The sequence below is a fragment of the Chrysochloris asiatica genome, unplaced genomic scaffold (assembly GCF_000296735.1).
Source record: "Chrysochloris asiatica unplaced genomic scaffold, ChrAsi1.0 scaffold00042, whole genome shotgun sequence".
NCBI lineage: Eukaryota > Metazoa > Chordata > Mammalia > Afrosoricida > Chrysochloridae > Chrysochloris > Chrysochloris asiatica.
In genome coordinates, this window is record NW_006408560.1 from 5,529,581 (window position 1) to 5,543,997 (window position 14,417).

Genomic DNA, 14,417 nt, shown 5'->3' on the forward strand with positions numbered 1-14,417 from the left:
GATCAATCAATTCAGTACTTACCAAGTGGTTGCTATGTGTCAGATAATGTATATAATAATATATAATAATGGGGGGGGGGGAACCAGCATGATCTCTGTCCTTTTGAGGCTTATCTGAGGAGTTAAGGTATATCCTTCTTTGAGAAAGTGACATTTGAGCTAACATATGAAACAGAAATTGGAGCCAACCAATGAAGAAGCAAAGGAAAGTTAGAAAAGAAAGCATTTCTGGCAAAGGAAATACCATGTAAGGAAAGAAAAAAATAGAGTGAGGAACTGAAAGAAAGTTGATGTGGGTAAAGCATGATGTACCAAAAAAAAGAGGCATGAGATCAAGTTAGGCAAGGGCTAGATCAAGGAGCATCTTACAGAGTATCTGCTCTTTATCCTTAGAGCAAGGGAAAACCTGGCTTATAGGATTTTAAACAGGGAAGTTACAGAATCGAATTTACAGTTTTAAAGGATGCTTCTGTCTACATAAGGGATGAAGGATGAACAAAAGTAAATGTAGACAAACCAGTGAGAACTAAATATAGACGGGGTGACAGAGACAGGTATTAATAATAAACATCTAGGTATCTGACTTGCACATGTAGGAGAGTACATGCCATGCCTTGTGAGAGGAAACATTGGAGGAAGACCAATTTGAGGGAGAAAGTCTATAATAATTTCTTTTGGTTGTGTTTAGATGCCTCATCATTTACTTGACTTTCAAATATACACACACACACATATATATAGATAGATAGATCTATATAGATATAGATGTATCCTTAGCCTCCTAAACAACTCTAACCTAGGGGAAACTACAGATCTCTCTGGAATAAAGAGATACCTGCTGTCATGTTTGGTCATTTCTTATCATCATGTGAGATGCAGCCTAACTGTTTTGTTTTATTTGGAAGGAAAAGGTAAAAGGAGGAGATCATTTGAGGAAGAAGCTGCTGGGGAGCCCAAAGCCAAACGACTAAAACATACTACAGATAACAAAGAGGTAATGGGGCTGCTTGATTAGGAGGCTTTGCCCTGAGGCAAGCCAGAAAGAGAGCAAACCCTAAGACACTTAAAGGTTCCTGAGCTGAAAAGTGGTAGGGTTTTTAATTTCATTAAATATTGGCTAGTAATGGCCAGTATTAACTCTTTTGCTTACTCCCTTCTAAGACATAACTTCCTTCATTCAGTAAACAGAGGTAACAATTTATGTTTTTTAAAAAGGCCTAGAAAAAATAAGTTGTTCAGTTTGGCTGGAACATAGAGACCCATGAAGGCCAGTGGTGAGAAATGATTCTAGAAATATATATTTAGGTATGAGGTTTGCATCCAAATGCCTTCTCAGCATCTCTATAAAGATGCCAATAAGCATCTCAAAATTTACATGGCCACAACAGAATAATTGATTTCTAAATATTTGCTCCTTCTTAAGCTTTCCCACCTTAGTAAAGGACACTATCATTGGCTTATGCCAAAATCCTGGGAGTCTTTCAAACTAGTAGTAAACTATCAGCTCTGTTTCCAAAATAATTTAAATCCAGTTACTTTTTGCCTTTTCTACTGCTGCTGACCTAGTCTGAACCACTTTTATCTCACGTCAAGTCTTCACCAACACTCTTCTAAATGATCTCCCTACTTGAGTTCCTGTAGGAAAAATGACTGTCTACTTTGTTTTTGTTATTATTTTTTTTTTAATCCAAACATATCACTGCTTAGACTCCTTTAATTGTTGTTGTTGTTAAGTGCCATCGGGTCAGTTCCGACCCATAGCGACCCTGTATAGGGTTTCCAAGGAGCAGCTGGTGAGCTTGAACCACTGACCTTGCAGTTCAAACGGCTTTGCAGTCTGACGCATTAACCCATAGCGCCACACTAGGGCTCCTTAGATAGTTTCCCGTTAATCTTAGAAGAAAACCAAGCCCTTTACTATGAAGTATTAAGCCTTATATCATCATTATTGTTAAGTGCCATTGAGTCAGATGCAACTCTTAGTAACCCTATATAGAGTTTCGAGGAGCAGCTGGTGGGTTTGAACTTCCAGCCTTGTGATTCGCATTCCAGTGCTGATCCTACCGTGCCACACCAAGAATCCAAGCCTTATATGATATAAGTCTTTAAATGATCCGCAGAAGTTGGAGCTCTGTAAAATCTCAACTCTTTCCACTCTTCTCTTGTTTTTTCATCATTCAGATCTGAGGTCAGGTGCTCCTTTGTTAAAGTTTAAGCACCATCGCCCATCGCTACTCAAGTCTCTTATCACATTTTCCCATTATCGTCACAACATTTAAAAGTAGCTGAAATTATTTGGGGTTTAATGTGTGTGTGTGTTTCTCTTTGTGCCCTCCAACAGAATATAAACACTTTGAGGTTAGTATCTTGTCTTTGGCACTTGGAATACCAGTAGAATCTCAACAAATGTTTCTTGATTAACTATCTGGCTAAGTAGTTTGAACTTTATCCTGATGACAAGGGGGAACCATTGATGGATTTTAAGCAGGGGAGTGAAGTGACCAGATTTAAACTTCAGAAAGATTACTTACTATAGTTCATAAATTATAGGAGACTTGTAGGAGTAGAAAATAGATTCAGAAGCTCATTGGTAGTTGCAGCCTTAAAGCAGATGAAATTGCCTGAACAGAGAGTAACAAAAAAAGACTAGGGGCAGAGCCCTGAGGGGCATTGATATTTATAGGTGGGCTCAAGAAGAAGAAAAGTTGTCAGAAAGGAGAAGCACCAATAAAAGAATCATTCCTTGAAATCCAAGGAATCATGTGGTGTTTCAAGTAGAAAATGTCCAACCATGTCCCATGCTTCAGTAAGGTCATATAAGATCAGAACAGCAAAGTATCCTTTGAAATTAGCAACAAAGAGATCCTCAGGAATCTTGGCGTTTCAGTACAGTGGTGAAACAGGTTGAGTAAAGCTGTGGATGGGAATGCAGCTGGTATGGTCTACTCTTTAATAAACTTGACTATGAATGAAAGGAAAAGGAGGAAAGGCATAAGGCTGAAGGATAATTTTGTTTTGTAGTAGAAGAGATTTGACCAAAGTAAAATTTGCTGATGGGAAAAAGGCAGTAAAGTGTGAGAGATTTATAAAGGAGGGGAAATTGAGCTGAATCCCTGAGAAGACAGGGAGGAGGGTGAGATCTAGAATACTTATAGGCATTAACCTTAGATAAAAAGAGGAACACTTCCACTGTGATAAACAAGGGTACAAAAAAACCCATGAAATCCGAACTTTATAGAGTGACAGAGGCTAGATAAGGCCCTAAAATTGAGATAACCTTTAAACCTTAAATAAGAACTATCCCCTGGAGTTTTCTTTTAGATAAACCAAAGAAGAAATTAGCTGAAGTCCTGGTATGGCGCTGCAGGTTAATGCACTGCAAGGTTGGTTTGAACCACAAGGTCGGTGGTTCAAAACCACCAAGTGCTCCTCAGAAACCCTATACAGGATCACTATGAGTCAGAAGTGACTCAACAACACTGAACAATAAGAGTGCTTGTCTTGATAGTTGTGCTCTTTTTAAAAGCTTTGGGATCAAAAATGACAACAGCAACTCAAGTTAGATAGGAAGCATAGGAAATAAAAAGTGCATGTTAATGAAGAGGAACAATTCAGAAAAGAAGGTGAGAAAGGTTACATAACTTTAATATAAGCAGTGTCACTGGATTATACATGTAGAAATCGGTATATGTTCTGCTGTGTATATTTTCAACAACAAAATAATAAACTATTACAAAAAGAAATCTCAATGTAAATCTAATGTTCTCCCATGTAAACTATCACATAATTCACAATAAATCATTAAAAAAAAAAAGAAATCTCAGTGGAGATGTGTACACAAAATTGAATGAGTTCTGGAATAAGAAAAGGAATGTCATGTGCTGAAAGTGAGAAGGGAGGAGTCAAATAGGAGATTTGAGAGTAGAGATAAAGAGTTAAAATAAGGAAAGATTAGAAGTGAGCTAAGAGAACCTGTTTAAAGTAAGGGCCCATGAATTTGTCAAGGCACTAACTCACATGATTAAATAGCTCTTCTCCAATCAGTTTAGTTGGTGACTACCAACCATAAGGTCGTCAGTTCAAACCCACAATCACTCCATGGGAGAAAAATGAGGCTATCTGCTCCTGTAAAGATTTACTGTCTCAGAAACTCTATATAAATTATAGGGGTCACCGTGAGTTAGAATTGATTCAGTGGCATTGGAGTGGGTGTAAGAAAATAAATGGTGAACACTTTAATCCAAATGCCTCACCAGAAAACTCTTCACTGTATTGAAATGTTTCTCTCTACTCCTTTCTTTCTCTTCAGCCTATACCAGATGATGGGATTTATTGGCAAGCCAACCTTGATAGATTCCACCAGCACTTCCGTGACCAGACAATTGTGAGTGCAGTTGCCAACAGGATGGACCAGGTAACATCTAAGTGATGGGTCAGTGTTCATCAGGTACATTCATTTATTTGTCTGATGTGGCCTTTGGCAGGTAGCCAGAGCAGGGCAGCAGAGTGAATTCTGAATTGCAGTTTACTTTTCCTACCCAGACCAGCAGTGAGATCGTGCGGACCATGCTTCGGATGAGTGAGATTACCACTCCATCGAGTGCCCCTTTCACCCAGCCTTTGTCTTCCAATGAGGTGAGTTTCTGAAAGTTCCTTGTTATTGTTGTTGTTAAGTGCTGTCGAGTCGGTTCTGACCCATAGCGACCCTGTACAGGGTTTCCGAGGCTGTAAATCTTTACGGGAGCAGAAAGCCTCGTCTTTCTCCCGCAAAGCGGCTGGTAGTTTCGAACTGCTGACCTTGCGGTTCGCAGCCCGATTCGTAACCACTACGCTACCAGAGCTCCTTCCTTGATACTATAATTATCACCCACAGAACCTGGAGTGAGCCTCAAGCCTGAATCTGAACAAAAAAAAAAAAAAAAGGTTTTGTTGTTTGGAGTGAAATGAAGGTTATCTTCAGGTGATAAGCATTGAAATGTTTGCTCGATTGGGATTCAGATTTTTAAACCTGGGTGGTTACCTTAGTGAAAGCATCTGTCCTTTAATTATAACTGTTCCTAATTGTTCTAAGAATCTTCTATTTGGAATTTGAGTGGCTTACTATTTCCTATGGTAAGGATATTATTTAGTCCTTTGTATTTATTATTTATCAATATTATATTACTTTTGTATATTTTTATTTGTTTTTAACATATATACTTCCTAAGCTGGAGCACAGTGGCATCATAGAAAAAGCACTGGACTGCGAACCATAAGGTCAGTGGTTTGAGCCCACTAGCCACTCTGTGGGAAAAATATGAATCTTTCTGTTCCCACAAAACACTTAAAAGTCTCAGGAACCCTATACAGAGTCACTGTGAGCCCAAACCGACTTCTTAAACTAATAATGTTTAATATTTCAAATGTCTTATTTATATTTCTTTACTTTGATTTCATTTGTTGAAATTAAATTAAATCTTTTTTTTTTAATTTTTCAACTTACTGTGTAATAAAAAATCAATATTTTTTTTTTCCTATAACAATAGTACTTCCATTGCCATCTAATCAGTTGCAACTCTTAGCAACCCTTTAAGTCGGAGGAGAACTGCTCCGGAGTGTTTATGAGACTATAAATCTTTGCAGAAGCTGACTGCCTCAGCTTTTCTCTTGCAGAGCAGCTGATGCGTTCAAACCACTGACTTTTTGGTTAGCAGCCAAACACTTAACCCATTGTGCTACCAGTACCCCTTACAACAGTAGTTCCATGACTTACAAGGGTAACTTCAAAAGTTCATTTTCAGTTTTCAATCCCAAAAGTTTGAGGAATTAATGGAAGTGTTCTATATCTCGTTTTGAGTAGTAATGCACAGGTATATACAATTGTCAACACTCATCACACTAAACACTTGTGAGATGTACTTCTTATTGAGTATAACTTAAATCTCAATGTAAAATATCTATATATACTTATACATATATATGTGTATAAATACATACATATATTCGCATCATCCAAGCCCCAAAGATCCTTGTTAATTTGGTATATATCTTTATTCAGACTTTCTTCTACACATGATCCAGTATGTTGTTGTTAAGTACCGTCAAGTCAGTTCTGACTCATAGTGACCCTGTTGCTGAGGAGTGGCTGGTGGGTTTGAACAGCTGACCTTGTGGTTAGCAGTCAAGTGCTTATCCTACAGTGCCATACCACGACTTCCATGGTCTAATATATGTGGATATTATATAAGTATGCATATGTGTATTTTTTTAACCAAAAAAGAATTGGGATTATACTCTATGTAATTCTGTATTCTTTTTCATATTCTACATTCTGTTCAAAAACTTTCCTTGACATTCTGTGTAAAACATGTTTTCATGTCATTATTTATAGATGTCTCATTCTTGATAGTGATTGCATTGTATTCCACTTAATGGTCATGCTATTCTTTAATTATTTTCTCATTATTGGCCATTTGGATTGTTTCTAGTTAATTAACTCTTACAAATAATGCTGCTGTGAATATTTGGGGGTGTTCCTGGGTTATGGTATTTAAAAGTAAAACCTGCGTATTTCAGTAACAGCAGCAAGTCTAAGCTCCTAAGCCCATCTCCATTGTCTCTGTTTTTGGTCGTAGATCTTCAGGTCCCTGCCTGTTGGCTATAACATCTCTAAGCAAGTTCTTGATCAGTATCTCACTCTACTGGCAGATGACCCAGTAAGTCAGCTTTTTGTTTTTGTTTCCCTGTGGTTTTTTATTCCTTTCTGCCAGGAATGCCTGATACCATTTTCAGATCACCTCATTCTCCTAGCCAACTTAGTCCATTTCTCCAACATCACCTGATGGATAATAGGGCTGCCTGCTAAGGACTCTTAGCCAGATTTGCTCCTTGGGAAACAGAATCACTGGACTTTTGATTCCATTAACACACTCTCTCTCTCTCTTTCTTTTTAATAGCTGGAGTTTGTTGGAAAGTCTGGCGACAGTGGTGGAGGAATGTATGTCATCAGTATCCTTACCAGTTATTTCCCTAGAGCCTGGCAGCCTAAACTATAGAGCAGAGTTGGAACTTGTAAAAGAAAGGTTTCATAATGTTTTAACATATTAAAGAAGTCAGAAAATTTCACATATACATTGATGACCAAGAACTAAAAGGATTTCTAATTACCAAAATTTTAGTTAACTAAAATGGTTACTTAAACAACCTAGTTAATTAAAGTTTTCAAACACTTGTGGCAGTGACAGTTATGTGCCATGGAGTTGGTTCCAACTCAAACACTTAGATAACCATAAATAAGGCCAGTATCAAAAACAAAATAGCATTTAACATTATAAACTAGAGACTTAGGAATAAAACAAAGCTCACAGTGACCAGGCTAATGCATTACTGAGTGACCTTAATCCTCTGCATGAAGACCTCCATAAGGCTCTGGCATCCCTAGCCACCGCCACTCTGGAGTCCGTTGTACAGGAGAGGTAAGGGGTTACTAGAATTGGGACTGGGCTCAATACTTTCTTTCCAGGCCCCATTTGAACAAGTAAAGGCACACTGTCGCACACTCGCCCCATTTCTCCACTGAACTACTATTAATACTCTACTACCAACTCGATGGCACATAACAACAACAACAACAACAACTTTACTAGTAGTAGTAGTACTGTTACTACTCTATTACTGCTGCTGTTACTACTATCCTACTGCTACACTATTACTCTACTCTACTGCTACTCCACCACTACTTCTCTTCTACTAATATTGCTACTCTACTACTACTCTTATCCTAAATAACCAATTCATTCCTAATTATGTCATTTGGCCAACTTCCCAAAACCTTTGCTTATCAAAGCTCCTGAGGCATTTAAGTAAACCAAGGGTTGGTGATTACTTAATGACTAACAGTACCATCACCAACCCTATGGAGCTGTGAAAAGAATTCTCTGACTGCTGTTCCCTGAGGCCCCCCCCCAACCTATACAAGGATTAGGGGCAACTACTCTCTGTGACTGCATGCTAAAACTAATCTTCTCTATTGCCATGCCATTGCTTTCTTTACTTCTTTGCAGATTTGGGTCTCGCTGTGCTAGAATATTCCGGCTTGTTTTGCAAAAGAAGCACCTGGAACAGAAGCAAGTAGAAGACTTTGCAATGATTCCAGCAAAGGAGGCAAAGGATATGCTATATAAGATGCTCTCAGAAAATTTTATATTACTCCAGGTAACCATAGCGTTAACAACCACCAACCAACAGAGCTGGCCTAACGAGAGGAAAAACGTCCTAAGCAAGTATTAGGCTTAGCTCCCAGACAGAAAAATGGTTACCAAAGACATAACATGACCTTGAAGGGTAATTGTGGAGCTTTAAACCAACTGTTCCTCAGAAACCCTATACCGTGTCTCTATGAGTCAGAACTGACTCAATAGCACTTAACAACCAGCCAACTAACTAGAGGAAGTGTGGTGGCTCAGTACAATAAGCACTGAACTGCAAACTGAAAGGTCTGCCATTCAAGCCTGCCAGCTTCTCCATGGGAGAAAGATGAGGCTTTCTGCTCCCGTAAAGATTTAAAGCAGGTGTGGGAAATCTTTTTTTTTTCTGCCAAAATTTATAAAATCATTTATGGACCACACAAAATTATCAGCCTAAAAGTTAGCCTACTCTAGTTGGTCAAACATTTAATTAACTCACCCCTAATATGATGGCTGGAGTCCTGACCATCATTAACACTGCGTGTTAATGCGACGGTCTGTAAGTTCAGTTTGAACCACAAGGTCGGTGGTTCAAGCTCACCAGCGGCTCCTTGGAAACCCTGTACAGTGTCACTACAAGTGACACTTAACAACACTTAACAACAACAATGTGATGGCTGAACCTGCTTTTGCCTTGGCAGGGCTAGACCAATTGATTTTGGGTAGCGTAGTAGTTACAAGTCAGGCTGCTAACCTCAAAGTCAGCAGTTTGAAACTCCCAGCTGTGTCCATGGGAGAAAGATGAAATTTTCTGCTCTCATTAAGATTCACAGCCTCGGAAACCCTATGTAGGGTCACTATGAGTCGAAACCGACTCCACGGCACACCACCAAAAGCAACATATGGCCCGTGGGCCTGACATTCCCCACTCCAAATTTAAAGCCTGAGAAACCCTATGCAGGGTCAGTATGAGTCCGAACCGTCTTGATGGCACTTAGCAACAAGAGCAAGTAACTAGAAAGTGGCACAGTCAAGAAATCACCCATAAATCACCTTGCCCTTTCTTCCTTTGTCATTTCTGTCCTTTCTTCAAGCTTTAAATTTTTTAGAGATTAAATCTATCTACAGCATCTACTGTGTCCTCACTGTGTGCCAAGCTATGTAATAGACACTATGAGGAAATAGAATGGGTTTGGGAGTCAGATAACAGATATGCATTCTACCCAGTTACCTTAAGCAAGTTACCTACCTTCCTTTTTCCCATCTATAAAATAGTGAGTGATGGATGGTAGTAATAAGAATAATAGTTGCTGTGAAGACCAATTATAGTCTACATGGTACAATCTGCTAGAGTTGCTCAGTAAATGTTAGTTGTCTTCCCTTTCTTTGCCACTCAAGATGCTGACAGTCAAATGGAAAAGCTCTTCTTGTGGTTGATGAAGTACAGTGTTATAAATGACTGGAGAGGTCAAAGAGAGGGCTGAATAGCTCCAGATAGGCCAGATGTTTGCTTTGCCAATTTTGAAGGACAATATACTTGCTCTCATTTTTCTTTCTGTGGATAAATAGGAAATTCCCAAAACACCAGATCATGCCCCATCTCGAACCTTCTATTTGTATACTGTGAACATCCTGTCCGCTGCCCGAATGTTGCTGCACAGGTGCTACAAGGTACTTCCATGTGGATCTTCTTCCTTTCCTTTCACACAAAAAGTCTCCCCACCTTCCTGCCCATTTTCCCTATTTTACCTGAGCTACTTAAGGAGAACCTTGTGCATGTCTTTCTTCTCTTCCTTTAGAGCATAGCCAACTTGATAGAAAGGAGGCAATTTGAAACCAAAGAGAACAAGTGAGTAACATTTTCACTGAGACACTGACATTTTTCAAAGGAAAATTCCTTATGAAAATGGAAACCAAAAGAGACAGTAATCAGTCTAGTTGCACTGAGTTGGTATAAATCATGCATTATTCTATACTTTTCTGATATAACCCCAATGAAATCATTTTATAGATTAAATTTTGGAAATATACGTACTAATGCCAAACTTTTAAGTGGAAGTGAGAATCAGTAAGAGTTTCAAGAGTAAAGTCATTTTCCTAATAAATGTGTTTAAAAAGTCCTTAGAGGAGGACTTTTTATCCATTTTGAGCAGGAACATGATAGAAGTGAGAGTTGTGGCTTATGAGTTATTCTCATAAAGGGTATGAGAATCCTCAAGGATCAGTCACATGCTTCCAAACTGTGTTTGGCTGACAGGCGTCTCCTAGAGAAGTCTCAGAGAGTAGAAGCCATCATTGCATCTATGCAGGCTACCGGTGCAGAGGAGGAACAGCTACAAGAGATAGAGGAGATGATCACAGCACCTGAGCGCCAACAGCTAGAGACCCTGAAACGCAATGTCAACAAGTAAGCATCATTGACTTCACACATTACTGAGTGACCTTCCAGACAGATCCATCTGATATTCCACAACCCTTCCAGTTTAACTTGTACAAATCAAAACGTGTTCTCCAGTTTAATTAACAGAATGATCACCCCCCCTAAACTACAAACTGTGAAGATCTCAGCTTCTCCTTCCTCACCATACACACACTTGTATACCAAGTCCTGTTGATTTTACATGTCTCATATCTGGCCCTTCATCTTGAGCCCCACAAAGGCCTTCACATCTTTCGTAAACCTTCACAATGATCTTCCTGTGTACACATCTCATACAATACTCCCAGTTATCGTTAAAAGGATCAATACTACTACTTACTCTTCTATTCCTTACTTCTTCTATGTATACTATAAAGATCAGACTGCTTGGCATGACATACAAGGCCCCTCACAGTTGCATAGCAGCCTATCTTCTATCCTTATTCTCTCTTACTCTTCAACACTCACTGTAGTAGAGACTGCACTGAATCTGTAGAACAAGCTGGAGAATATTGCTACCTGAACAATATTAAATCTTCCAGTCCATTTGTATGAAATATCTTTCCATTTACTTAAGCAGTCTTTGTTTCAGTGATGTTTTTAGTTTTCCATATATATGTCTTATACTAATTCTATTAAAGTTATTCCTAGGTATTTTATGCTTTTTGGTACTATTTTAATGTTTTCTTAATCTCATTTTGGGATTATTCTTTGCTGTTATAAAGAAATACATTTAATTTTTGTAGATTGAGTCTGTATCCTGCAACCTTGCTAAACTCATTTATTAGCTCTAATTGGGGTGTGTGTGGGTGTGTTCCTTAGGATTTTTTATATCTAAGAGAATATCTGCTTAATAGAGATAGCTTTATTTCTTGATTCCCAACCTGGATTCCTTTTATTTCTTAATAGATCTGGTTAGAACCTCCAGTATAATGATGAAAAAGTGTGAGAGTAGAGAACCTTGTCTTGTTCCTGAGAAAGCTTTCCGTTTTTCATTAAGTACAATGTTGTTGTTGTTATTGTTAGGTGCCATCCACTTGGTACCAACTCATAGCTACCTTATGCACAGCAGAATGAAACACTGCGCAATCCTGGGCCAGCCTCACTACTGTTGCCACGCTTGAGTCCATCAATGCTGCCACTTGGCCAATCCATCTCGTTGGGGGTCTTCCTCTCTTTCTCTGACCCTCCACCTTACCAAACATGATATCCTTCTCCAGCGACTGGTCCCTCCTGACAATATGTCCAAAGTATGAGAGACGAAGTTTGGCCATCTTTGCCTCCAAGGAGCACTCTGGCTGCACTTCTTCCAAAATGGATCTATTGGTTCTTTTGGCAGCCCGTGGCACTTTTAATATTCTCCTCCAACACCATAGTTCAAAAGCATCAATTCTTCTATGGTCTTCCTTATTCACTGTCCAGCTTTCGCTTGCATATGAAGTTATTGAAAATACCATGGCTTGGGTCAGGTGCACCGTAGTCCTCAAGCTGACATCTTTGCTCTTCAACACTTTAAAAAGGTCTTGTGCAGCAGATTTTTCAAAGATAGCTTTTATCTGGTTGAGGATGTTCATTGTTATTCCTAATTACCATTAATTTGAAGCCTCAGCTGCTCCTGTCTCCTCACCATTTTTAATTGCCCTAACTCTCTGTATACCTTTGCTTTTGCATGTGCTATTTTACCTCTTGGCTTTAAGTTAGAATATAATTTCCCCCAAGACAGAGGTTATATCTTTTTAATCCTCAGAAATTTCCATCATGTTTGGCAAATAAGAGATGCTCAGTAAATAGAAGGACCTACTGGTTCTCCTACGTTCTATTTCTGCCTAGAGTAACTAAGCAATTCCCCAGTCACACATACCCTTCTTCTAACCTTGCTTATGATAATGAATGTTCAGTCCCAAGAAAACACTTTCGCTTTTCTTTCAGGTTGGATGCCAGTGAGATCCAGGTAGATGAAACCATCTTCCTTCTGGAGTCATACATTGAAAGCACCATGAAGAGACCATGATCCAGGAGAAGAGTCTTCCTCAAAAGATCTGGGAGGAGTGGGAGAAAAAGAAAGTTCCTGGATTCTTACACTGAATTATAGATTCTTGTACTGAAATTTCTTCTCTGTTCCTACCACCCTATCTTTTTATCTTCATTCTCTTTTACTCTTCACCAATCACTTTAGTAGCGATTTTTCACTAAATCTGGAACAAGCTGGAGAGTATTGCTACCTTAACAATATTAAATCTTCAGTCCATGAGTATGGGATGTCTTTCCATTTACTTATGCATTCTTTGTTCAGTGATGTTTTATAGTTTTCTTTAGATAACTCTTATACCAAAAAAAAGTCCTGGATTAGATAGATGGCTTCACTGAAGAAAGCTACCAAACATTTAAAGAATTGACACCAATACTGTTGGAATTCTAACAAAAGATAGAGAAGGAATGATACTCCCTGATTCATTCTATGAAGGAAACATATTAAAAACAATCATATACCTGGGATTTATTGCAGGAATGCAGGGATGGTTCAACATTGGAAATCAATAAAATACAACACATCAATAGAACAGAGAAAAAGAACCACATGATTACGTCTGAATGTGAGAAAGCATTTGATAAAATACAACATCCTTTCTTGATAAAAACCCTAAAGAAAACAAATAGATGGAAGATTCCTCAGTATGATTCAGGGCATATATGAAAAGCCAACAGACAATAATATACTGTATGGAGAAAGAATACTTTCTTTTTGGAAGCAGGAACAAGACAGGAGTGCCTTTTCTCACTACTTCTACAGTGTGTATTAGAAGTCCAAACCAGAGCAATAAGACAAGGAAAAGAAAGAATAGGTAACCAGATTGGAAAAAAAATACATAAAATCATCTCTCTTCGCAGATAATATGATCCTATACAAAGCTCAAAAGAGTCTACAAGAAAACTTACAAAGTAAATAAATGTAGCATATTAATATTGTTCAGTGATTTCTGCATTCCATTGTGTCACCTTTCTTTGAAAAAGACACAAAATACAGATCTCTTCCAATCAGTTGGCCAGGGAGCTGTCTTCCAAATTTCTTAGTACAAATGAGTGAGCACCTTCAGCATTGCAACAATTTGTTGAAACATCTCAATATGTATTCCATCAATTCCTAGTGCCTTATTTTTCATCAGTACTTCTCAGTGCATCTTGAACTAATTCATTCTATATCATGGGCTCTTGATCATATGATACTTCATAAAATGGTTGAACATTGACCAATTCTTTTTGGTACAGTGATTCTCTATTCCTTTTTTTTTTTAAGTTTTTATTGTGAATTGAATGATAGTTCACATGGGAGAACATCGGTTTTACACTTATCATTTCATTGCAATGATTACAATCCCCTCTGTGCATCATCATTCAACAGTATTTACTTGTATTCCCTCTGGGTTTTTGTTTTTTCTGCAGGAAGCTGAGATATACATAAAAACACTCAGGAACATATTATCATTTAAACAACCAAAGGGCACATTCTGTAAGCCTGCCTGCCTTCTAGCCACCAGCACACAGCCTTTCCCTTGCAGTAAGTCTGGAGTTCTCAGCTGTTCCCTCTCCATATCATCATCTGCCTCCATCTCTTGTGTTGCTGCTTCTCTGGATAGGATCCCACATTCAGCTCATGCTCTTCTCCTTTGATGGTCCTAGGGTCCTCTGTTCCTGGACTGCTAAGATTAACTACTCCCCCCTTTTTGTTACAAAACTTGTACCTTTACAGTTGTGACAATTGCAATTTGTCATGATAATTATTATTGAATCAAGAATCGAATCCCCATCTCCTTTCACCAGACTTGTCTAGACAA

At 38.5% G+C, this 14,417-nt stretch overlaps 1 protein-coding gene across 1 annotated transcript in view; it reads left to right on the plus strand.

The window, feature by feature from the left end:
* POLR3C (polymerase (RNA) III (DNA directed) polypeptide C (62kD)) overlaps nucleotides 1-12,658 on the plus strand; it is a 14,283-nt gene extending 1,625 nt beyond the window's left edge. The window contains exons 4-14 of the mRNA XM_006861324.1: nucleotides 906-994; nucleotides 4,310-4,414; nucleotides 4,543-4,635; nucleotides 6,615-6,695; nucleotides 6,936-6,987; nucleotides 7,394-7,454; nucleotides 8,043-8,193; nucleotides 9,735-9,836; nucleotides 9,965-10,014; nucleotides 10,423-10,572; nucleotides 12,514-12,658. Of these exons, the coding sequence (XP_006861386.1) occupies nucleotides 906-994; nucleotides 4,310-4,414; nucleotides 4,543-4,635; nucleotides 6,615-6,695; nucleotides 6,936-6,987; nucleotides 7,394-7,454; nucleotides 8,043-8,193; nucleotides 9,735-9,836; nucleotides 9,965-10,014; nucleotides 10,423-10,572; nucleotides 12,514-12,595 (1,016 nt within the window). The 3' untranslated portion in view covers nucleotides 12,596-12,658. The remainder of the gene's footprint in view (nucleotides 1-905; nucleotides 995-4,309; nucleotides 4,415-4,542; nucleotides 4,636-6,614; nucleotides 6,696-6,935; nucleotides 6,988-7,393; nucleotides 7,455-8,042; nucleotides 8,194-9,734; nucleotides 9,837-9,964; nucleotides 10,015-10,422; nucleotides 10,573-12,513) is intronic.
* Nucleotides 12,659-14,417: the final 1,759 nt, after the last annotated feature.